This window comes from Micropterus salmoides, unplaced genomic scaffold, assembly GCF_014851395.1.
Source record: "Micropterus salmoides isolate LMB-PRFRI ecotype aquatic unplaced genomic scaffold, ASM1485139v1 Ms_hic_scaffold_6, whole genome shotgun sequence".
NCBI classification, from domain to species: Eukaryota; Metazoa; Chordata; class Actinopteri; order Centrarchiformes; family Centrarchidae; genus Micropterus; species Micropterus salmoides.
Window position 1 is genome coordinate 32,886,434 of NW_024044348.1, and position 23,587 is coordinate 32,910,020.

Here is a 23,587-nt window from a genome sequence, read left to right on the forward strand (position 1 = left end):
AGAAAAATTTAATGGAGTGGATGCCATTTTCTCTATTCTGGTGGCTTTTAATTAAACAATTGCTTTTATAGCCTAAAACAGTTACCACAAACCTGGCAAGGTTTCCCCAAAATGAACACTGCAACAAAAGTCTATTAACAAAAAAATTCCTTCCTTCGCCAAGCAGTTGATCCACAGTGACATTGAGCACAATGTTGCTATGTGTTCATATCAACACATAGCACTGGTAACATTACAACAACTAGCTTTTCTTATTCATAGTTTTCAGTCACGTGACATGTGCTGTGACTTGGAGGGCAAAACAACAGCCCAACATAGCGGCTCACACCGCGACTCTCCCGTAGAGACGCCGCAGAAGCGGTCAAATGTTATTTGGATCACCTTTCAGCTTAAGAAAAAGAAAGATATGAACACAAACTTGCATATTGGTTGCCAGGCAACGGAAATTAACGTCTTTTTGCCCTCCAAGGAATTGTTTTCATTGGAGTGTGACGTCACGTGAAAATTATGATTTGACCAGTAAAGAGCTGCTAACACTGATTCATTCATGTTTACATTACTCTAGGTAGCTAGCTAGCCAAGCAAAATCATCCGATAACTGTTAGCATCATAACAACAGTTAGAATCATAATCAGCAGTTTGACTAGTGTTCAGTGTAATGTTAACTGTAATTCAGTGCTGCAACAAAGACTACATGATGCCTTTAACAGGTGTACAAATGATGGACATTCGCTTCACCAGCTTGTTTAGTGACCGTATGTGAGCACACAGCCTGACCCACCTGAGCAGCAGGTATGCCAAGATGCTTAGTTTAATTTGCTGTGTTGCAGGAGTGCAACAAGTAGCCTAGTGAAAACATGGAATGGAGTTTGTTTTAAATGGACTCAAAGTGGAACGGTATTAAGGAAGCAGCAGCGTGGAGGTCAAGGCTGTAGCTAAAATGCGGAATGGAGTTTAATTTAAGTGGAATGGGTTTGACTGACAGCGCTCTGAAAAGTGAACAAACAGATGCACTGAATTAGAGACAGTAATATCATGGTCTTAAAAAGTGGGTAAGTCTTGTCCCACCTATGGCTGGCCAATAAATCAATAATGATAATTATCGCAATATAATTTTCCTCAATTACAATATAACAAATGTTCAATATAGCATCAATAAATGTTTGATTTAATTCATTTGAATCAGGAATGAATCGGCACTTAATTTTTCTATTAAGATATTTATTTTGTTTAGGAAAAGGGACTGAATAAATATTTATTAACAGGGCTGGGAGGGTTACTTTAAATGGAATCCGGTACAATTACTTGTTTAAAAATGTAATCAGTAACGTAATCCGAGTACCACAAAACAAAAGTAATGTAATCTGATTACTTTTAGTTACTTTTGGATTACTTCAATGCCAAATAGGCAAATGAAGACGAGAAGTTTTCTGCTCAGTGTATTTTTAGAGAAACAGAATAACAAAATCTCCTATTCCCAAACATTTAAATATCCATATTTAAATGTTATGATATGCTTTGCACTATGTGACCACCATAGACCATAGACTGTAACATTATAAATGTGTTTAAGTTACACGGGGTGCGGTGCCCGTAGCCGGGCGAGCGGGCAACGAAACCTCGCTCAGCAGCCTCCCAGTGAACACAGCATGTACAGGACCGAACACAGCCTCAACGACCGACAGGGAATCCAGTAATTTACCGAGATTATTTACACAGAGCTTCTGTGATGGCTTTACTTTTTGCTAAACTGCTAACTGTAGCCTATCTGTCTGTATCTGTGGCTGCTTGCTTCGGTCGAAAGGCCGTGCTGCTAGCGGTCCTATAAGCGTACTCAGCCCCGGGTAGCCAAGAGCCAAACACGGCAAGAAAACCACATTCGTACTGTATTCCCAGTGGTCAAACTGGCCCCTGTCTGTCTCTGAGGCTGTGCTCGGTCCTGATCCAGCTGCCGTGTTCACTCAATGGGAGCTGGAACCAGGTCCGCACAGAGTCTGCATGATGGGGTGGGGGCGTAAACACACACACTCCGCTATTGGCGACTGTAAACGCCAATCAATGTCAATATGGAGGCAAATAGCACAGCGTTTTCTTTTTCATGGAAACTTTCTACTTAAAGTAATCCCTATGAGTAATCCCCGATTTTACAAAATGTACCTGTAATCTGATTACGTCTATTTTTTCTGTACTGTAACGGAATACAGTTACATTTTTTTGTATCCTGATTACGTAACACCGTTACTTTGTAATCCGTTACGCCCCAACCCTGTTTACTAATCATATTTAAAAAAAAAAAAAATTGTTCAGAATTGTTCTGAATTTTCTACCTCAAATTTGTTAAGTGATCCACTGTTTGGCATCAAGTGTTTGTTCTGACCATAAAGAAAAGTTTATCCACACAATTAACCATCTGGTTTCTTCAGTTTCACTCAAGAGCAAAAATCAGCCTTTAACTTGAAAGAAATAATTTAACATTTATCGTGATAATTATCGATATCGAATGGTATGAAATGTTTTTATTGTGATAACATTTTTGGCCATATCGCCCAGCCCTAGTCCCACCCACATACAATGGTTCCGACGCCCATGCTATTGTATATTAAACTTATTCTCTGTTCTCGTCCTCTTTCTCCTGTCTTCTGTCTTTCTACCCTTTCTTTCGGTGTCCCTCCTTTTAGCTCATGACTGTTGCGAGGTGGTGTTGGTCACCTTGTGTTCAGTAAGCCGAGGTGTCCCCGAAGTCCCTGAGGACCTAAAGCCCTGTCTGGGTGCCGTGGCTCCACTGGCTGAGCATCGATTCAGCTTTGTCCAGGATTTGGCTTTTGACATGGCCCAGTTCCTGGTGAGCAACTCGATAAATCATTTCCATTTCTAAGTGAAAAAACTAAATCACCCCACAAACTGAGGCTTTTCACAGAAGAGGAGAAAAGTGGTTACATGTGATACAGCAGTGTGGGCACAATGACAGTAAGACAAAAGATTGCCATGTTATTGTTTCTTTCCTGACAAGGCTTGAAGTCTTACAGTCCTTGGTATTCAATTAATTAATTCTTCTCAGCAGAATTTATCATCCCATAGAAATGTAATCTAGCATTTTCTTTGCCAAGCAAGACAAGTTAATGTAACTGCCTTGAGCACTCAAACTTAAAGCTTAATGGAACATTTTTCACTTTTTAATTTCTGAATATGATTTGTTGTTGTCAACACAACTCAGCCCCAAATTGAGCTTCATACTGGTAGATTCATGTAGATGTCTCTTCCTACATTTAAAACTTACATTTTAGGCATTTGGGTAATGCTATTATGCTGAGCGTCTTAAAGTGAGTGCTTCCAGCAGACTAAGCCTCACCACCTCCTCTGTAAAACCTGACTCATCTTTGTAATCACCCTCCACACAGGTGAGCACGGCGGGCCGAGCTGATGGCCTCGATGGGGCGCTGCTGCTGGATGAGTGCCAGATTCCCCTGCAGGAGTGTGAACGTCTGGATGAGAGCCTTGCGTTGGCCCTCCACCACCTCGTGCTGCCTCCAGGTTGGAGCTTACTGGGGAACAAACTAACCAACAGCAATGGTGAGACTGGAGGGCAGCGGACTGTCTGTAATGTCCTCACACAATAAAATGTTCAGGAGTCATACAGAACATCTCTGCCAAATACATACTGACAAATTATTGTTGTGCAGCACATAATTACACACATGGCACATCCGTTTGTCTGTCACATGCAATCATTTTCAGCATTACGTTACAGCATTTTCAAAACAGTGCTACTTGACCCAGGAGGGACGCTACAGAGACTGGTCAAAACAACAAATTACTGATCTGCGCTGAGGAGTGGATGTTGGCACGCAAAATGCAGTTTCCACGTTCTGTGTGTGTGCTTTGCAGTATGTGTGTCCTACTGCTAATTAGTAGACGTGACTGCTGTTTAACTTCAACCTTTAAAGACGAATCTGGCAGCTGATTTATGTGATGCGCTCTCAAGCACTGTCGCCGCTTCTGCGTTGGAACTGAACACATTTTACACTGACAGAGGAAGCACAGACGTGCACTGGGTTAATTACAGTCGGCAGTCGCGCTTTCCACCAGATGAAGGTAGTTTGTGTGAATGTAGATGTTTTTCAGTGTCAAAGAACTGGTCTGAAATTGGTTGTGACACAGGGTTTGGGGAAAAAAGTAACATTAAGGTACTGCTGCTGTTGGACCTTCACAGTCTGGAAGTGAAAGTGGAAAAGCTAACTTAGACCCGGCAGGGATTACTTGCTATCTTATGACTTCACTCATCAAACTCCATGATTTCTTCATTGTAATCAGAGGAAATGCATAATTTAATAAACATCTGAAACACTTGATACTGTAGAAGTGGTATTTCGGCCACACTTTCAAGAGCTCACCATTGGGCCTGAGTGCGCAGATTACTCTGCCTTTAGCAGTTCCTGGTCGGCCTTTCGTCAGCAAGCCACTCGGAATGCGATCAAAACATGAGGATTTAATGGCTATTTATTAAAGTAAAATGGATTTCATGGACAAGAGGCTTCTAGTTTCTGTCTTTTCCCCCAAAGTCTCAGTTTGTTTTTGGAACAGCTGATAACCGCACACCAGACAAGATGTCGAGCTGTCTGTTAAAACTGGACTAAACGCCATTGAAAATTTGTAGTTTTGTAGATTACAACCTTCATTTTAGTGACATTTGATGACTATGTTTTCCTCATATAACTGGTTCTACAGGATCTCCTGGACAGATTTCTTGGCAAAGGTGCTTAAAAATTAAATCTGTCACACACAGTGGAGTTGCGTTTTAAGCAGGTTTTTGAGTGAGGTTCCACCGCAGTAATAGAATTTTCCATTGTAGGAAAAGACCCGTTGGGGCAACTTTTTCTTATTTTAACAACCAGAATCATCCAAAATGCAGGGCACCTTCACTGAAGTTACACTCATATCTAGTGTGTGTTAACACACCTACAGTATGTGTGCAATTCATGGCATAACATCATTTTCTACAATATTGTAATGACCAGTCATGTGTGATCAACTGTTTAATCACTTAGTTGTGACAAGCTACCCAATGCCAAAGAGATGTCTTGCACTCTTACTTGAGGGGAATTTGTGTGTGTGTGTGTGTGTGTGTGTGTGTGTGTGTGTGTGTGTGTGTGTGTGTGTGTGTGTGTGTGTGTGTGTGTTAATTAAGGAGCGACAGTATAGCTAGTATGGAGCAATGCATGGAGCTGCCATACTTGCCGAATGTGAAATAGAAGTTCCCTGGATGTACTGTCACTCCAGTTATTGAAGTACATGCAGAGCCCACAGTCACCCTATGTCACATTTTGAATAAAAGAATATACAATATATTTAATTCAAATGGCTGAATCACATATGTTACATATGTCTAGAGTTGTGAAATCAAATGCAGAACAGTAAATCAAAACCAAGCTTCAGTCGGAGCAGTAGCCAAAAAATAAACGGAGCATAATAAGCAAATTATAGTGTTTGTGAACTAGTCTGTAACCAGCATGTCTTGGCATTTTTACCTGATAAATTACTTAATAATAGATTGTCTTGTTATCTGATATTAAGCACTGCTTGACACTCAGCAGAAAGGAGGAGGCCAGGCATATCTCTCTGCATGGCAGACTGTTGTCAATGTGATGTTTAGCTGGTAGCTTCTATTAACTGAAAGTTACTAAAACCCGTCTTTGTATGGACTTTCATCTGACTCTGGCATTAGTGTAATGAAACGGAGCAGAGTGTCTCTGTGCTGCAGCCTGGCCAATCAGCAGTTTAGGTTGTGAGAAATAGCTATGTCAGTGCAAACAAACATACATTTTTATTAAAATTAAAGTGCCAATTTTCTCCAGCCATTGACTCTGATGACTTTAATCAGTTAAAGGAAGCCAAACAAGCTGATGTGGATGATAAACTCTGCAAGGTAATTGCTCTCTGGGAAGCAGCATAAACAAGACTTTTGGGAGTAGTTAGAGAGCAGCCTCTGCCTCTGGCTATTGTTAAGATAATAGCTTATAGTTTAACTTGGAGTTGGATATTATGCCAAACCAACAGAACCAGCAGGAGTTCTGACAAAAATGAAGTAAGTGAGTCAGTGTGTAGTGGAGATCCACATACTACTTTAAAATGTTTTATTCTTTATTGTATGGAGGCTGAAAAGAAAAGTCATCAAATCAGATTTTCAGTAATGACTTCCCTGCCGATTAGATAAGATCTACTTAGTGTTGTGGAAAGTGCTCCAGCTTTTTACAGAGGCGCACACACACACACACACACACACACACACACACACTCCTTTGCATTGAAGTCAGTTGTCATGTTGTTGATGTGGAAGGCGGCTTTGTGCTGCGGTGAGTGATGTGTGCTCTAATAGGCTCTGCTTCACAATATGTCAGCTCTTCAATACAAGACGCTCAGCTGTGGTGAACTGCGGGGAGGGAAGAGGAGTGCAGCTCTGCTCTCCATTTATCAGATCTGTCAGATGATGATGTATAGCAGCAGACTATAGGTGGAGGTGACGGTGGTTTATCTCAGGCATCCTTCACGCTGTGGACATGCAGCCATCACTGATCTCGCCATAGCCAACCACTTACTTTCCTCTTGGAATTTCACTTCAACTGGAAGGACTGCACATGTCAATGAAAATGGTGAACAACATCCGACAGATTATTTGACACTGACTGTTGCTACGTGCTCAACACCGGTAAATTTGTCAATCAATAACATTCAGTAACTGATTTAGTGATCTGTGGCCAAAACAAATACAAATAGTGAAATCCCCTGAACTCTCTTTATACTTTTTATTTGCAAAATGGAGTGCACTCAGATTTTAAGTTTGGCATTTAAGACTTTTAGTGTTTGTAAGACCCTTAGTTGGTGGTTTTATAATAAAAAATGGTCTTTTAACCCATAATTGTGGTGGTTTTTCATAATCTCTTAATAGTTTACGCCATTCATCAACATGGTTAAAAGTCTACAGCTTGCTAGCAGCTGTGTGAGGCTGTACGAAGGCACACCTATGCTTTGTTATAAATGCTAATGTTTACTAGCATGCTCACAATAACCACGCTGATATTTAGCAGGTAAATACAGTATATGTTCACCAGCTCAGCATGCTAACATTAGCTAATGACCACTAAACAAAGTAAAGTTGAGACTGAACCTGTCATTTAGTTTCGCAGGTATTTGGTCATGAAACAAAGTATTAGACGATTAAAAGTTTGATCTGATGATGGCACTAGATGAAACGTGAGGTGATCACCATCACTATTACAGATCATCCTGAAGGGATCATATATGAATTTCTTTACAAAATGTAATTGCTAGACATTTCACGAAAAAACCTAAAGGGTCAACCTCGTGGTGGAGCTAGAGGAATAGTCAGGTGATTGCCAACTCATCGGCATGTATCCTCTGGGTGGCCATTGTCGTTTCTACCAAATTTCATGGTAATCCATCCAATATTTCTGGAGACGTTTCAGTCTGGACCAACAGACTGACTAACATTGCTGTCTCTAGAGAGAACAGTTGTTGTTCAAAGCTTCTCAAATGTGGGTATTTGTGCTTTATGTGATTTTTAAATTGATCATCTACCAAATAATGAAAGAAAGAAAAATATAATTGTTGCGGCCCTAGGTTTGTTATAGTTAATCTGTAGCTGGTTTAGGTTGAATAATTTGACAGCACAGCAAGTAATGAAAAGATTTGACCATTGTAGAGCTAGTGAAGCTAACTAGTAGCCAACCATCTAGAATCTCTGCCAAGAAGCAGTGAACTTGTTTTGGTAACTCATGGTGACCCAACATACTGTAAAGACACTGATTCCTGTACTGCAGCAAATAGCTTTAACTACAATGTATATCCCAGCTGACCGTCCCCTGCTATCATAGTACAAAAATATCATGGAAGTTACGGAAGCCAGTTTTGAGGAACAACCATCAGACCCAGCAGCAAAGCATTTCCTGCTGCTGTTTGGCGTCTCACATTCCTGTCTGGCCCAGCTCGGCCAAGTGGAGCATAAAATTTGACCAATTAGCTTGAGGTTCATCAGGGCAGGCTGGTTCAGACAGGCCCGCAGTAAATGGAGTGAAACCTCTCATCAGCAGACACAACCAGCATTGTAAATGTTGCCTAATGGTTATTGTGGTGCTGATAACTAAACGTAAAATATATTTTCTGCCCCTTTCACTGATCTCTTGCAGTTTTTTTTTTTAAAGCAGGTTTTCACTCTTTTCCAACAGATTTTTATCTTGGTGTCGAAATCTGCACATGGCACAGTTAAAAAATCCTTAAAGAAATCCCAGAGGAGTTGCAATATAGAACTGCTTGTCTTGTTTATTTTCCCTGTTTGCTCAAATAAATATCTGGCTTTGTGTGTGGATTCTGGAGGAGGAAAGTGGTCTATTCACAGGCAGTGACAAATGAAAGCTAAAAAGTAAAACAATCTATCTAGTAGCTGTGAAGAAGCACTGTCCAGAGAAATCTGGACTCAGCAACAGTACTGTACACATTTTATCTTTCTCATTCCTGTAGTTTCTGTTGTTATAAATATCCATAGTCCAGCTGGTTTGATAAAACCTGAACATTCTGTGTACAGTGCACTGACTCTGCACTACAAGACATCTGGATGCTGAAGTGGAGATTTCCCAAACGCTGCACCATTTTTAATCCCTTAATATGTGCAGTTGTCTAGTGCTTTAACTTACCAGTAATAATGTATTGAGGTTTTTATTTCTCTCCATTAAAGCACTTTGAGAGGTGGGAAGACTAGACAGGCGCATACAGGTGCTGGTCATATAATTAGAATATCATCATCAAAAGTTGATTTATTTCAGTAATTCCATTCAAAAAGATGAACTTGTATAATGTATACATTCATTCCACACAGACTGATATATTTCAAATATTCATTCCTTTTAATTTTGATGATTATAACATCAACTAATGAAAACCCCAAAATCAGTATCTCAGAAAATTAGAATATTATAATAATATATAAAAGGTTCAATATTGAAGACACCTCACTCTAATCAGCTAATTAACTCAAAACACCTGCAAAGGCCTTTAAATGGTCTCTCAGTCTAGTTCTGTAGGCTACACAATCATGGGGAAGACTGCTGACTTGACAGCTGTCCAAAAGACGACCATTGACACCTTGCACAAGGAGGGCAAGACACAAAAGCTCATTGCTAAAGAGGCTGGCTGTTCACAGAGCTCTGTGTCCAAGCACATTAATAGAGAGGCGAAGGGAAGGAAAAAGTGTACAAGCAGTAGGGATAACCGCACCCTGGAGAGGATTGTGAAACAAAACCCATTCAAAAATGTGGGGGAGATTCACAAAGAGTGGACTGAAGCTGGAGTCAGTGCTTCAAGAACCACCACGCACAGACGTATGCAAGACATGGGTTTCAGCTGTCGCATTCCTTGTGTCAAGCCACTCTTGAACAAGACACAGCGTCAGAAGCGTCTCGCCTGGGCTAAAGACAAAAAGGACTGGACTGCTGCTGAGTTGTCCGAATTTATGTTCTCTGATGAAAGTAAATTTTGCATTTCCTTTGGAAATCAAGGTCCCAGAGTCTGGAGGAAGAGAGGAGAGGCCAGTGTAAAGTTTCCACTGTCAGTGATGGTTTGGGGTGTCATGTCATCTGCTGGTGTTGGTCCACTGTGTTTTCTGAGGTGCAAGGTCGTCACAGTTGTCTACCAGGAAGTTTTAGAGCACTTCATGCTTCCTGCTGCTGACCAACTTTATGGAGATGCAGATTTCATTTTCCAACAGGACTTGGCACCTGCACACAGTGCCAAAGCTACCAGTACCTGGTTTAAGGACCATGGTATCCCTGTTCTTAATTGGCCAGCAAACTCGCCTGACCTTAACCCTATAGAAAATCTATGGGGTATTTTGAAGAGGAAGATGAAGGCCACAACACCTGAGCAGTGCCACAGACTGATCGACTCCATGCCACGCCGCATTGCTGCAGTAATTCAGGCAAAAGGAACCCCAACTAAGTATTGAGTGCTGTACATGCTCATACTTTTCATGTTCATACTTTTCAGTTGGCCAACATTTCTAAAAATCCTTTTTTTGTATTGGTCTAGTAATATTCTAATTTTCGGGGGAAACTGAATTTGGAATTTGAAGTTGTCAGTTTTAATCATCACAATTAAATGAAATAAACATTTGAAATATATCATGTCTGTGTGTAATGAATGAACATAATATCCAAGTTTCACTTTTTGAATGGAATTACTGAAATAAATCAACTTTTTGATGATATTCTAATTATATGACCAGCACCTGTATAAGTACAGTCCATTTTACCATTGTTGAAGACATACAGAGACAAGCTGTGGTTTTATCAGTCTATAAATGTGTAAAGGTCTGTTGTTTACTTGGTCGCTGTGGACCCTGAACTGGTTTAATTAGACAGCACTGTGGTGTTGCTTAGGTGCAGCAAGTGATGGTATGTCGGCTACTGCACCACAAATTGGCTGCCTTGACTGCTGCACTATTTTGTCTTTTTTTGTGTGTGTGTTTGACTCTTTCTTGTATTTATTTCTGTATTTTTCATCCTCTGTCCCTTCCTCAGACCTGAATCCTCAGGAGACTCTTCTGCATTTCTCAGCACGGCGAGGTCTTGTTCGGGTTACGCACTTCTGGCTGCAGCAGCCTGGAGCAAGAGAAGCCCTGCGATTGGCCAACAGACAAGGCCACACCCCCTCCGCCATTGCAACCCTGCGAGGACACGAATGCCTCCACGAGCTCCTCACAAAGTAAGCACTGAGTACATATTGTTATGACAATCAAAGGTATAATTGTACAGTAATCGTAATGTTTCTAAGAAATGCAGTGCGTTTTAGCAAATTCAAAAACAACACAACATTTACAAGTCTTACACATCAGAGGGCAGATGGGGGATTCCTCCAGGCCTTAAGGGCAATCTTGTTTGTCTGTTGTCTCCTCGTAACAATGGAAGTAGCCAAAGAATAGAACCACAAAGCCCACTGCAGCCTAGATAGTTGAGGGCAAATTGAAAAGTTGTGGGCTGCCAGTATTGTTCCAAGAGAATCCAGAGAGACGGGAAACTATTTGCAACACAAAACCAAGCCTTGGTTACAACTTCTGTGTCTACTGACCCGTTGCAGGACATCCCCACAACATCACACTCTGTGTAACTTTACTAATCCGAACACACAGCAGTGCTGTCATCTACAGAGTTAAATGTCAAGAGGATGTGTGTGTTTTGTTTGCAGTTGACAGGTATTATCCATAATAACGCCAAAATTCTTGTCATATTTGTGTAGTGAAACATTAAACTGTGGGAAAAGAACTGCTTTTTGTTAAATGGCCTGAGACACGGCTTAAAGTGAAAATTGACCCTTTTTTATGTCTTTTAAGTGCTCTACTTATCTGCTGTAGAATAGTTTTCACTTAACTCCAAATGAAGATGCCACAAGCTGAAAGAAAACTACCACTTAGTGAGCTCGCTCATTACCAAGCATGCACTGAAGTTGCTTTACAACTTACAGCTCCCTCTTTATGTGTTGGTAATTACATTTCCTCCATGAAAAGTGAAGTCACTTGCAGCCTGGCTGGTGACCTCAGCCGCCAAGCCTCGCAGCTAAAGCAATCCACCCAGGATTACGCAAACAGATCTTCCTGACTGGGAGGTGTGCCTTTTATAGCACTATCTTTATGAACAAAAGCACTGCACATAATTTCACCTTCAACAATCAGAGCGACTACACTAGGAGGAGTAGAGTTTTCTCAGAAACCTTATGGACTAGGAGTGGTCCTCAGGTGGGGTACTGCAGGGTGTATTTTACTACTGGAAAGGAAAGTAACATTGTTGGCTGACTGGCCACTGAACATTTTAACCTTTACTAGCTACTTTATTACTTGACAGCATTTCTATAGGTCTATAATAGTCTCCACTCTGGAGAAGAAAAAACAGCAATGCACGTGGATTATTGAAAGAAAAGGAGGAGTGTGGATCGGCTGACATCACTGTTTAAACCTTCTCTTGAAAGCAGTTCTGTGCTGTGTTAGCCAATCACACTACAGACCCTTTGGGATGATCTAAGTGTTTATTTCACGGCAGGGCTGAGACGGACGCAGAGACCGACAAAGGGACTGAGACTCCCCAGCTGGCCTCTTCAGAGGCCCGGGTAGTGTGCCACCTCCCCAGGCTGAACACACACACTCTGACACTGAGCGTCCACCCTGGCCACGACCCTCCGACCCTTCAGAGGAGCGTGGAACAGCTGCTGCACTTGATATGCCATCTCCATGCCAAGGTGAGTCATGCCACCGTGCCCTTTTTAGCACACTACCTCTAATCTGTGTTGGCTTCATCCAGGAGCTCTGCTGCTGTTGAACATTGTTGGATTGTTTGTCTTTTCACTGCCCTCATTTTGTTTTACCTTCAAGGTTAGTTTGTATAACTGGTGGAACACCTTATGCAATCACAGAGTTGGCGATTGATAAGAACTAGAGAGCAGCTCTGTTGGTTTCTCTGACGTTTATTCTTCTCCTTTTCTATATTCCGCAGGGAGTTTCTGTACTGGCGCTGCAGTTTGATTCTCTGCACACATCTGCTGAATGTTGTGATGGTGTAGAAACAGAGATAACCTGTCTGGAGCGACTACAGCAGCCAGCTACAGCATTTGAGTGCCTGGATACAGCAACAGGAGGGAGCTGGGTAGAAAACTGCTCAGTGGAAAGCAGCAGTAGTGTTGATTGTGGATATGATGAGACTGGGAATACAGAGAAAGGCTGGAGTTTATCTGTGAGTACTCCAACATCCAAAGTACGTTCACCGGAGCATACCCTTGGCCCCCCAGAGGACCGGGTGTGTCTCAGTTCAAACACTGGGAGAGATTACTGGCAAGCGGAGGAGGAGGAAAGGGAGCAGCCTGTTGTTTCCACCCGGAGTTTGAGTTTGTGTGACAGGAGCGAAGGAGCACAGAGTGAGGCCGAAGGGGAAAGCCTCACTGTGGGAATCCTACCACAAGCAGGCTGTGGTAAACAGGCAGAGGAAACTGATAGAGGAGAGGCTGTGATCTGGGAAGGACAGGAGGCCACAGGGGGAGAGGAAAGATCAGATCAGGAAGCAGAGGACAGCACGGCCAGAAGGAGAGAAGAGGAAACAAACTCTGAGTCAACAGATCTAATAACGCCCTCTGGAGACACGAAAGCGTCAGTCATGGGCCAGTCCGTATCGTCAGAAGGCTTGGAGCCATTTGACACCTCTGATTCTGAAATGAAGGAAGGAGAGAATGTGTGGAAAGAAGAGATGAAACTTAGCCAGGAGCTCTGTGACGGACTCTCTTTAGAAGGGGAGAAGGCGGCAAGTGAAGGGTTAACAGACCCTGTATCAACCCTACGGGACCTCCCCAACCCATTGCTGATAGACTGCGGTGATGTAATCAAGGAGCCTGAATCTGCTGTTCCACATCTCCTGATAGAAGGCCTCCATGAGGGGGAGCCTCCACCAGACATAAACAACCTGGAACAAAACCAGGAAACAGCTGGTAGGGATTACTCTACAGAGCAGCAGTGGGGCTTGGCGCCAGAAACTGGTCATCATTCTGGGAATTGTACAGGAACAGCGAGCGGTGAAGACGTAGCTGAACCTTCTGGATACAGTATTGAAAGTACCAGTTTGCCAATGGACGAACCTGACAATACAGCTGATTGTCAAACTGCTGGAAACTCCATGGAAGACATACGGACTGATCCGCCACCTGAGCCATCACCTGAATTGACGGCCTGCTCCAGCAATAGACATGATGATCTTGATTCAGGGTTGAGTCGTGGCCTCTCCAGTGATGATGATGGCAGTTTCCGATCAGTCGGAAGCTCCACAACAGAAATATTCCACCTCACTCAGGATAATCCTAGTATGGAGGATCAGGACTTGCTTCAAACCAAAATCCTCAAGATGGAGGAACCAAATGATTCAAAGGCTGGTGAAAGCGATAAACACTCACTAACCGTGGACACAGGGCTCCCCTTGGAGCCGGTCACTGTCAGTGCACTGACAATACCAGATTGCAGCCAGACTGGCACTGAGCCTGAGTCGCAACTGTCACCCAGCCTCCAGACAATGGAAGCTTTGAACCCTGAGGGGACAGGAGAGAAACTCAGCCCAGAGCTTTCCAAAGAGGATCTGTCATTAGGTCCAGCGTTGTCCGAGAGCGGGGACGCTACAGCGGTGAAGGTCGATGAAAGTGAAACTGGAGAGGCCAATGATTCTGAACTGAATGCAGGGATTGAGCAATTGGCATCAGAGGTTTTGTTTGAACCCAGTAAGGTTTTGTTTGAACCCAGTCCTTCTGCTGCAAAAGAAAGTGAAGTGACTGGCCCAGTTGAAGGAGAATATCAGTCAACAGAGACCAGTGATACATCTGCAGTGGTCTCAGCTGAAAAGAGTGGCGATGTGCAGTTGGTGCCACAGCAACCCAAACAGGATAATTCAGAGATGACAGCAGCTGAGAGGTCACCTGATGAGGGATTAAGGCACTCAGAAAATCAGATCAATGTATCGTCATCACAGAGGGTCACTCCACTTTCAGATAGTGCAGATGTCAATGCCTTGGAAGTAGAACCACCTTCCCCAAACAATCACTCTTCCAGTGAACCTCATGTTGAGAACGAGATTACTCTTGACGCAGATGATGGAGCCTCACAAAGCCACAACAGTGCAATTCAAGGTGGGCAAACACTGATTTATTTCAGTTCCAGTTCAGGTTTATTCTAGTTCCACACACTCGCATACATCACAGGGCAATATGTTTGTCAAAGTCTTATTCCTAAACATATATGGTAAATCAAATTCAGTCCTCCTCTAGTGATTAATGGCAATAGTGCCGCAAAGCTAAATGCAATGTAGCTCACCATATTTGTGCTCACAGAGGTTTTTGGTTTTTCTGTCACTTTGTGTTGTGATATATTGGTGTTGTGAAGATATTCCTCGCTTAGTTTTTCTGCTTTTTTTGTGCTTTTAAGATGTGACATCAGCTGAATCATGAGTTAATGTTACATAACAGGAAATACTGAGACCGTTTATATCTTTGATACCTTAGGCCACGTAAGCCTGAGAACACTTTGCTTTATATTCATATGTTCTGTGTTAGTCTCTGTCTCATGCACACTCTGGCTACAGACTAGCGTATGTCAGCAGGCACAGTCACATTACCAGTGCATGTGACCAAGTCACCAATGTGCAGCTAGAAGGCTGGGTTCTCTAAAGCAAACACAAATACAAATACACAGCTGATGTGAGTATGGAGCAGGAAGTGAGACCTGCAGAGTCTCTCTTCTCTAAGTGAACTTCCAGCACTCCTCTGTCGGCAATTTTCACTCATCAGGAATAATTGTACTGGACCCAAGTCCAATAAAGAGAGGTCAGGGGCAAGGTTGGTGTTGTGCGTCACACAGAGAGTGGGGTGTCATTATGAACCAGGGGATATATTTACAGCCTGATAGTGGCCTAGCATCCAGTAACAGAATAGGTGATCAGAGACTGGCTTTCTGTTGTTTTATATATATCCATTTCAATTGAATATTCAATCCAGATTCTCTTGGATATTTTAAAACACAAGAAAATCAGAAGCTGATGTTCTTTTTTTATGGAGAGTATTTTCTGAGACGTTTCCACTCCCTCCAGCATTCATCAAGTCATATTCACTTACATAAGCCTTCTAAGATAGATGCCTTTAACACATCTCAGATAATTATACAGTGCCATGGGGCCCTTCGGTTTCTGCTTTTATAATCAAAGAATGATTAAAACATTTACTTTCAAATGGTTACTGGCCACGTGGAAAATGCTCCTTTCAGGAAAGTTTTATTAGTACAAAACAACTGCAGACACAAGCTGCTACATCACTATTGTACACAGTCAAATCCTTGGTGTATCTGCAATGTGGGTAGTCTCAGTCCCTTTCACTCTAAACACTTGTTATTGATTCCTATCTTTGGAGGATGCCAGTTGCCATTAGGACTGATTGTATTGTGCTGTGTGCGTTTCTCCAGAGGTGGATGTCATCATGTCTGAAGAAACTGTAATTGATGCAGGGGGAGAAGAAAATGGCTCAGCAGAGGAAACAGACTTCTCCACGGTAAGCTCAAAGACTCTTCATTCAGCTGTCAAGCTCTGCTTTGTTGAAGATGTACGTTTGATTAACAGGAGTGTAACATGAGTCATTATTTGCCAAACATTTTAAAACACCCTAATTAACCTTTTGCATGACGATGTGAACAAACAGGTAGCCAAGCTCAGTTACTGAACTATTACATAACCAGGTGTAAAATGTGAAACTCAAGTTGAGTAGACCTTTTTCACAGTAGATATTTTGAATTGTCAAACACAGGCATAACTAATAACATCACTAACTGCTGCACTACAGTGTTATTAGTTCCACCTCTGCTTTTCCTGCTATAACAAGTGAAAATGTGCGCTGTGAAAAGGGTCTGTGAATATAATTAATTCAGGAAGCAACAGGAGTGCTCTGATGCTAGCAAGGCTACCAAGATGGTTAGCCAGAACATAACAAAATGAACAGAACAAGACTTTTGACAGGAGATAACAGAAAAACAGGTGAAGCTGATCAGTCAACACATCATCCATTACAACTGAAATACAAACATTTCTTAGAGCATTTTTTACTTTAGTGTTAAAGGACAGATAAACAAGTTTGCCAGTGAAGATGAATACATTAAAAACGCTATCAAGTGAATACCTACAGCGGACTTTACCATAAATTAGAATTGTATGTATTGTATAAATGTATGCTATAATGTGCGTACATTGAAAGTAGGTTATATCAGACAGGTGCAGTGAGTATACAGGTTGAGAATGACACAAGGCATGTTATTAGTCAACTTCAATTTTTAATGCGGTCCAAGGACGGACTGCAAATTTCCAAGCACAGCACAGTCTGAATACGAATCACTGATAATTGGAAGAGTTGGACATGAGTTCAATCCAGTTCAAAAATGATGAAGGTGTGACTGATTTTCATTGTTTAATATTAATTTAATAATTGGCACCACAGTTTTTAATAGCCGTGCATCTCTTAGATTTAAGGCAATGTTAAACTTGCGCTTTTCATTTGCAGGACAGAATCCAATAGGAAATGAATATGCATGAAAAGAAACATGCAGTTCATGTTCAACAAAATTAATCTGGCCTCCTTTTGTTACTAATTTCCCAGAATTGCTAAATATGTTTTGGTGTGTAAAAACTTAAAGTAAAGTATGCCCAAAAAATTGGGGGTGAAAGAAAGGCAGGATTTGCTTACGAGCAGCTTGATGTGCCAAGTAGAGATTTACAGCGAGTGAAGGAATAAAACTGCCTAGGACATTTTTCCCTGGGAGTGAAAACTTCAAATTTGAGATTTTTTATATTTTTGGTTAGTGCCATCATTCAACAAGAAATATATGACATGTTGGAGTCTCTTTAAGCATGACCTCTACATTTACTTCATTGTAAATTTCAACAGAATATCTCTCCCTCATCCTGTGGGAGTCATGTTATGCACTTCAGTTACAATCTCAGCTCAGCCACTGAGCACATGGATGCGATCTTCACTAGACAAGGCTTTACTCTGAAATGTTGCTGACTGATAGATTCCTCAGCAGCCATAGACTGGAGTGGCTCTGCTTATTCCTGGGTTGCGGTTTAGATCAGTGGCTTGTTCTCAATGCCAGATGTTTGACGGCAGGATACACGCAGCCTGCAGGACGCTGGGGTCGCCAGCAGAGGGCGATGTAGCCTTGATGGCATCATTGGAGTTTTTCCTTTGACCAGTGAATTTAATGACCTGCCATTTGATCCTGTTGAAATCTCCTGTAATTTCTCTGATGAGCATGCAGTTTGGAGTCATGCTGGTGGTGAACAAAATATAGTAGGAGTTGAGGTGAAGAATGGCCTGTTCACATTCAGCAGATTCATCCTCAGAACTTTAGCATTTTAGTTTACACTATTTGAATAGTAGTAATATTTAGTGTGTGAAGTTTTAATAATTGTACAGATATTATCATTAGAACAATCACAATCATCAACCATCATGACACTGACCATATTACACTTGCATCAATAGTATGTGAAATAATTTGTAAAGTGAAACTGAAGATCCAAATGAGAGAGAGAGAGCTCATCTGTGTGTGTGTGTGTGTGTGTGTGTGTGTGTGTGTGTGTGTGTGTATGGGGAGAGGGGGTGGGGGGGTGGGGGGAGAGATCTCTATATAGATATAGATAGATATATAGATATATAGATTTCAATGAGAGAAGAGATATGAGTTAGTTTGGAAGCTTAAACAGTAGAGCTTTATTGATGAATAACATTAGATGCCTATTTCTTCTTGACTGTAATGAAGTCCATCCAACCGTGTGATACAGAGAGCAATGATGTACGAAATTTGTCATTTGTGATAAAGTGTAATGCACTGTGATATACAGGGCTTGAAACGTCTGGGGTGCTGTGAAGGTCATTGGGGGAGAGTTTGATTTGTTTGTGGCTGTAAACCACACGTTTACATTAATCTAAATATCATCCAGGAGGCACTGAACTACTTTTATATTTTATACTGGAGGTTTAGGGCACACTAATAATAGAGATCTGAGGGATTAGAGCAGCCTTAAAGCCACTCAAACAAGGGACAGAATATCATATTCGTAGATGATTTTTGAAAGCTTTTGTCCAGCTGCTTTCTTGGAAGGCCAGTAGTAGAGAGTCAACACATTTGTGTCCTCTCTTCCTAGAATGGCAGGGAATATCATAAGGTTATTTTATTTCTTTTCCTTATTTTGCCCAAATGAATAGTGAGAGAGCGTGCAGCTGCACTGCAAAAACGGAGCCCTCAAAAACAAGGAAAAAAGCAATAAAATGGGGCAGATATTAATTAAAATAAGCAAAGTTATCTGCCAACAGAACAAGAACATTTCACTTGCTACTTAAGGACAAATAAACTTGAAACAAGTGAAATTCTCGATCATAAAAGCCGCCTGGTAAGAAGAAATATCTTGTCAGATAAAAAAAAAGTATATTTTGCCTTCAGTTAAGATAATTATTCTTACTTAGATTTTAGTTTTTGCAGTGTGTGAGGATCCACAAAAAGTTCAAAATGTGCATGTGCACATTGTGAACTTTTTATACAGTATCTCACAAAAGTGAGTACACCCCTCACATTTTAGTAAATATTTGATTATGTAAAGTAGTGAGTATACAGCTTGTATTGCAGTGTAAATTTGCTGTCTCCTCAAAATAACACATCACCCAGCCATTATTATCTAAACCGCTGGCAACAAAAGTGAGTACACTCCTAAGTGAAAATGTCCAAATTGGGCCCAAAGTGTCAAGGCCACCATTATTTTCCAGCACTGCCTTAACCCTTAACTTGGGCATGGAGTCCTCTTCCACTCCTCCATGACGACATCACGGAGTGTTGTGAAAAGATGCATGAAAGAAGACATGAAAAGATGCTGGGCAACAATTAAAAATCGCGGGTGGAAAAATATGACCGCGAAGTTTGCTGAAGCCTCCCTCCGCTGCTTGTTTGGGTGGGTGATTTGCAGGCTGATCAACAATTTTTTACAGTAATGCAGTAATAACAATGAACATAGGCCCATGTGCAGTTCTATCACCAAAACTCAATCATTACAGAATATTATCAACAGTGAGGACACAAAAAGTGGTCCACATCATCTCATGCACACTTATCTTCTAAACCCCCCCCCCCCCCCCCCCCCCCCCCACACACACACACACACATCCTGCATGCATCTGTATCCTTTTTTGAGTATATCAGGGCCTTTGAGCTTTTGCTTGGGACGTAGATACTTCACAAGATAGATAACAGATTAATCAGTGATATGTAGTAAGACATTCAGGCTTGGAGTTTCCATTCATATACAGTTTTTCAGAATTATATCACAACATTATGATGATATTGTCTTATTGTTTTACAATATTCTGTTGCCTAATTAAATGATTCCAAGGAAATTGTAATTAAATCTGATGAAATTAAATACTTGAGTATTTATTTAAAATGAGTAAAGACTTTAGTCTGATGTTATGTGTAACAGTGGGACACCGTTCCTAGCAGTTGCTACTGCCATCAGAATGAGAAACACATATCAGATATCACTCCCAACTTTTCAGCATCTTGGCCACTGTCCATCACATGTGGCCTCAATCCTCATCCAGCAGGGGGTGTTGAATCTCAACAGCATAAATTCTGATCATTGAATCACATTAACTGAAGCAATAGTGTCCTACTGTCATCTGTCACACGGTAACAATGTACTACTTTGGGTGGCTGATTTACATGAAGAGAGAAAGCACACCTCACAGCCTCATTGAGAAAGAGAGAGAGAGAAAATATACAGAGAGATGGAGAGTAAAGGTATGAGTCAGGCCGAGTCAGGAGAGAAGTTGAGAGGCGACAGAGGAAAAGGGGAGGGAGGAAAGAAGAGAAGGAGCCTGGGCAGGAGGGAGGGAGTAGAGCTGGAGTCTGGTAGAAGGCTCCTTCTGTGGCCAGATGTGAAGCTTAGCAGACTCTCTGTGTTTCTGCTGAATTTTAACCTTCTGTTCAGTGAATCTGCTCTGGATATTTAAGGGGAAATGTACGAACGACACAAGCGGAGGTACAGTTTCTGTGCCAGAGGAGAGAGAGCTGTAGACGTGGTTTTGATAAAGGTAGGCTACCCGTCCGCACTTTCAAAGTTGCTCGGTGCGATCATACTGCCACAGTAATAACTGTCATCTGACTAGAGGCTGTGAAAACACAGTTCTTTACAAGTGCTTTAAACGGAGAAAAAAATAATGGCGAAAGATCTGATCACACTTGTTATTAAAAGCTGTCTAGGAAAAGGAATTTAAGTAAAACATAACCATAACTGTAACAAAGTGCTTCAACATGTTTCGTCAAACCTGTAGTGATCTGCCATGGATGTTGTGACTGGTTTTGCTGTGTTGCACCCTGGGAGATGATTGCATGGTTGTTGATAGTGGCCCTCCAGACACACAGTGCTGATTATTTTGGGGTGGAGTGTGGTTTTGGTTCTATGCTGCATGGGTATACTGTATGTGACACCAAGACAGATGCTGGCACTCTGTCCATCTCTGTGGAATAACAGTGTATGAAACTTAATGAGGCTTAGACAGTTTAAGGTCTTTACGGGATTATTTGGTTAGGATAGTGGATACTTGTCTGAAAAAACTATAAAGCTCAAACAGAATATAAAGTCCACTGATTTTCTTAAAATGTCTTGTCACAGTGCAAAGTTGGGGCATTTCTCTCCCTTTCAAAAGTCCTTTTACTGTACCGTAACAGTTCTGTGTCAAACCATTTGAACTGGGTGCTCTATGGAGTCTATCTCAATGGGATCTTTATAGCACTCAAAAGTGCTATTTAGCCCAAATGGCACTACATTTATAGAAACCATTATTCCATTTCCCACTGTGCTGTGGATTTTTCTTTTGGCTGTAGGACAGCAGTTAGTCCTGATGATAGTTGGTAAAAGTGTTGTGGTATTAATCATAAGAAGTTCTGTTCCAGTAGATAGTGGTGAACCTGCTCCAACCGAAGTTTATATTTATGTATGTGGTTTAGTGTATTAGCATAGTGGATAGTTGAATCAGATGCTGCTGATCAGCAGATGCCTCTGACAAATATCTTTAAATGTACAACCCCTACAGTTAGGCAGGAATATTATTTATTGATCATTTTCTTCATAATCTTACCAGCCTCCACTTTTTTGGCTATGCATATAGCGTTGCTGTAGAGATGGCAGTGTTGATCGGTCTGTTTGTTGGTTGATTGGTTCACCACTTTGGTTAAACTGAAATATCAACGATTTCATGTATTGCCATAAAACACTTTTCATACAGCGTTTGACACCAAGTCAGAATCTTACTCTGTTCAATGCTGTTTGTGATCAGGGTCAACGAAGTCAAGTAAAACTATCACTGGAACTAAACAAGAATTAATGTGGGCCTATAATATACCAGTGATGGCATCAGTAAAAAAAACAGAACAATGTACAATTTAAAAAAAAAAAGAAGATCTGATATAATCTGTTTGGCAGCACTTGGAAGTTACTAGTATTCTTCATTTGTCGTCTATATCTGGGTCATCTTGATTGTCTGTATTACTGTATACTGTATTTTACTATGTTGGTTTATTCTGTAACCACATCTATTGCATGTCTATCCATCGTGGGAGAAGGATTCCCCCTCTGTTGCTTTTCTCAAGGTTTCTTCCATTTTTTCCCCCATTGAAATGTTTTATAGAGGAGTTTTTCCTCATCCGAATCGAGGATCTAAGGATAGGGGTTGTATAAAACTGAACTATTTCCTTTTGCTTGATCAGTATTGGCTATAATCTAAACAAATAACTGACTAAAAGCTTAACTATTAATTATCATGCATAAGCTAAACTATGAACCACACCACAGTGGACATTTGACATGTCCTACAGTACGTCATGCTGTCTGCTGGTTGCAACATCCAGGAGCAGAGCAGACTGGGAGGTACTGAGAGGAAAATATCTATAAAGTGGATTGCTCTGGTATATGTAACACCTCTCTTTAGTCTATTGTCACTTTCCGAACTTGTTCCTGATGTCAGCTCCTCTATTCACCCGAGGGGTAAAATAGCAAGGGTGTGTTAGTGTGTGCGTGTGCGTGTGTGTGTGTGTGTGTGTGTGTGTGTGTGTGTGTGTGTGTGTGTGTGTGTGAGAAAGAGACCGAGAGAGAGAGGAAGAGGGAAAGCGAGGGAGATATGATGGTGTGGGAAAAAGGCAGCGCCGGGCTAACGGTTTCCTCTGGCCTCAGATGGAAACAGGCATTTCGCCAAATGACTTCATTCCAACCAGCATTTCACATCCCAGCATCTCTCCTGGCCTAGAGTCACGAAACACATCATCACTCCACTTACCAAGTACAGTAACTGTGAATAAGCCTTTACACTAACTAACACAGTACTATAGTATATACAGACCTCTGTTAGAGAAAAGGATTTCGGTAAATGAAGCCCATCATAATTGGTTGGAGTTGGGTTATTGTTTGACAGGTTTGCTTTTGTCCTGTTTCAGTGTTTGGTAAGTTGAATCCAGTGCACTTCCAAGGTGCTACAGAGAATAGTCCTGCCCTCAGGCCTTCTACCAGCCGCCCTCAGGGATCAAACCGTGTATGCATACCTGGCTGGAAAGAATCATTCAGTCAGACATGGCATCCTCCAATGCTGCGGAACCTCTCTGGCCGCCTGCCTTTTTAGAAACAAGGCAGCGGTCCAAGTCCTGCCTGCCCCAGCATACAGACACCAGCCCGCCTTTTTTATTCTTAAACCAGATGTGTTTTTACTGGGTACAGTTTAGAGTCCCCCAACGCTACAAATATGCACTGTTCAGTCTCCAGGCTGCCAGCTTTCAGAGGGGGGATCGGTTCTTTGCTCGCTGGCTGACTGACTGGTTTGCAGGCCTGCTAACTGGCTGGAACATGTGTTTGATGAATTCATGGTCTACTGACTGGTTAAACGACTGGCTGCCTAACTGGCTATCACCTTGTTAGTCTTGGTTTGC

The 23,587-nt window shown here is 41.7% G+C and overlaps 1 protein-coding gene across 8 annotated transcripts in view; it reads left to right on the top strand.

Moving 5' to 3' along the window:
- LOC119890616 (A-kinase anchor protein 13) overlaps positions 1-23,587 on the top strand; it is a 102,040-nt gene that overhangs the window by 27,557 nt on the left and 50,896 nt on the right. For all 8 annotated transcript variants that reach the window (XM_038701960.1, XM_038701962.1, XM_038701959.1 and 5 more), the window contains exons 4-9: positions 2,679-2,842; positions 3,399-3,570; positions 10,587-10,770; positions 12,099-12,294; positions 12,549-14,712; positions 16,037-16,122. In XM_038701960.1, coding sequence (XP_038557888.1) covers positions 2,679-2,842; positions 3,399-3,570; positions 10,587-10,770; positions 12,099-12,294; positions 12,549-14,712; positions 16,037-16,122 — 2,966 coding nt within the window. The remainder of the gene's footprint in view (positions 1-2,678; positions 2,843-3,398; positions 3,571-10,586; positions 10,771-12,098; positions 12,295-12,548; positions 14,713-16,036; positions 16,123-23,587) is intronic.